This window comes from Adiantum capillus-veneris, chromosome 3 (genome assembly GCF_014529385.1).
Source record: "Adiantum capillus-veneris isolate H3 chromosome 3, ASM1452938v2, whole genome shotgun sequence".
NCBI lineage: Eukaryota > Viridiplantae > Streptophyta > Polypodiopsida > Polypodiales > Pteridaceae > Adiantum > Adiantum capillus-veneris.
The window spans coordinates 125,284,160-125,286,382 of NC_140933.1; the positions used below are offsets into that span (position 1 = coordinate 125,284,160).

The 2,223-nt window shown below is 47.1% G+C and overlaps 1 protein-coding gene across 1 annotated transcript; it reads left to right on the forward strand.

The window, feature by feature from the left end:
- The first annotated feature begins 1,060 nt into the window (after positions 1-1,060).
- On the forward strand, positions 1,061-1,826 carry LOC147461656 (uncharacterized). The gene is made up of 3 exons (XM_086501499.1): positions 1,061-1,261; positions 1,359-1,460; positions 1,547-1,826. Exons 1-3 carry the CDS (start codon positions 1,157-1,159, stop codon positions 1,607-1,609), a joined length of 270 nt encoding a protein of 89 aa, XP_086357625.1. The 5' UTR covers positions 1,061-1,156; the 3' UTR covers positions 1,610-1,826.
- Positions 1,827-2,223: the final 397 nt, after the last annotated feature.

The window sequence follows — 2,223 nt, forward strand, 5'->3', positions numbered from 1 at the left end:
AGCAAATACGATCAAGTCCTCTGTGCATGAACCTGAAACGGAAGGTAGTGTGCATAATGGGAGTATGGGGTTGTGTTTCTTTGTCGACAACCCTTAAAATGCTCTCGGCGAGACCTCCATTTAGTTTGTTTTACAAGGCAGAGCTCGTATGGGGTTGGAGGGCCCTTACATCTAAACCTTTGGGAGAGACCTATCCTTCGGACTAAGTAACACCGAGCCTTAAAGAGGGAGGGAGTGAAGCGATTCACGGTCGAGAATTTCACGCACGAAAGTCGGGGTGATCGTAGTCAGCAAGGTTATTTAAAAACTAAACCCGAATACGAATTAAACCTGGGCAGCGTGTGTTAACTCACGCTATAACCTTGTAAAAAGAGAGGGAATGGCACAACGTGTGTGCGGGTGGGGTCCCGAGGGGGTGGTGGAGTTTCCATTTTGCCTCGATTTTTACGTTGGCCAGGTGTAATGCGCCTTGACCGTCGATCCCTTTACTGATCTCGAGGCGCGCTAAACCCGGCCAGCGGGAAAAACGAGGCGCGCCATCAAAAAGGCGAGGCGCATTAAACATGGCCAGTGGGAAAAACGAGGCGCGACAGGGCGATTTGAACCCAAGACATGGCCGTCCAAGTTTAGGGTCACATAGGTTAACCACTTCACCTGCGTATGCATTGTGTACTTACACCTTTTTTTACAACATTATATTATAAAATAAATGTATTTCTCAGACCGTCCAGGTTTAATGCGTGTCCAGGTTTAGTTTTTTATTTGATTTTTGAGGCTTTGATCTTCTCGGCTTTAGTGAGTGGGCTTCTCATCCTTTGATCCCATTGCCTCCCCCTGTTAAATATAGGTGTTATTTCGTCCTGAGGGGAGACTACCATACTGAAGTGGGTACGACGTGTACCATAACCATAAATATGGAGCCTCAAAGTCGTAGTTGGAGTGCGCTGTGCGAGGAATAGGACGTAGTACGTGTCAGCAGGACACCAAGGTTGGCGAGGACACGCGTTGATGCGAGAAGGCCTAGGCCTGTTCTTTATAAGCTGCTGCTAGTCCTGTCGCTTCCAAGTTCCTGCACACTCGAGCTTGGAATATAGTTATATACTCTTACTACATCAAAGATCTTGAACTTCTGTTATAATCAGAGCAAGAGAAAGAGATGGCCGACCATGCACAGCACGCCAAGGACACTGCAGCTGTGAAAGCAGGGGAGACCAAGGACTACGGCCAGGTGAAGGCCGGGGAGGCTCACCACAACGCGCAGGTTCTCTCTCTCTCTCCAGCTCTAGTGTTTGTGTGCTATCTCTTCCCTTCTCATGCAAGCGGTTTTGTTTGTGTACTATTGTCGTGGCCACCTGCAGGGAATGGCTGGGGCTGCAAAGGAGAAGGCGGGAGATGCAGGCCATGCGACGCAGGAGAAGGCGGGGCAGGCCAAGGAGGGCACCGCCAATGTTTTTCAGCGGGTACGACAACAATGAATGAATCATCTCCTGGTCCCCTTATTTCTTTAGTGTGGCGTTGACACTACGCTTCTTTTTGGTGTGCGCAGACTGGAGATGCAGTGAAGGACATGGCCAACAAGGTTACCGGAGGCGGGGAACGTCACCACTAACCTAAACAACTCAACTTTCCAATGTAGCTATTTGGCGAAAGGCTTATGCTAACAAAGTAGCCTTCCAAGTTCCCAACTTCTACTCTTCCCTAAAGCCAGGGGCCAGGGCGGAAGCTGGCTCTCTTGCTCCCTCGGCAGCTTGTTTCCAAAAGGAAATTCCTCTGCATTGTAAATTTTTCACCTTTTAATCCAAATAAACTGGTTCAAGTTTCTAACATATAGGACACATATGTATCATGGAGACACACTGCATTTTCACATGGTGATTTTAATAGTATGGTTTTTGATACAATTATGTGATGCAAAAGCCTCTCGTTTGTGGCAATTTAAGTCCACCCACATTCTCACGTCCTTGGGGAGTATCTAAGGAAACGATTGGTGTAACTCTTGGGATGGTGTGATTCGATCAATGATGTGACACAAGCTGGCTCTGTTGACAATACACACACCACAACTCCTTTTTAGCTTTCAGGATTTACCCTTTTATAACCTACTCTGTAGTTGATTGGAAATGTTGCTGCTACTAGTAATGTGGCACTCTTTCATGGGTTCATAATGGTAGCCACATTCTTTACCACTTCAATTTGATAGCTATCTTCATAACTTAGAAGCAT

What these genes read in the sequence shown, in the direction of transcription:
- LOC147461656 (XM_086501499.1), top strand. Translation starts at nt 1,157, where the DNA reads ATGGCCGACCATGCACAGCACGCCAAGGACACTGCAGCTGTGAAAGCA. An exon ending in AGGCTCACCACAACGCGCAG is followed by an intron (nt 1,262 to 1,358) that starts GTTCTCTCTCTC and finishes GGCCACCTGCAG; the next exon opens with GGAATGGCTGGGGCTGCAAA. An exon ending in CCGCCAATGTTTTTCAGCGG is followed by an intron (nt 1,461 to 1,546) that starts GTACGACAACAA and finishes TGGTGTGCGCAG; the next exon opens with ACTGGAGATGCAGTGAAGGA.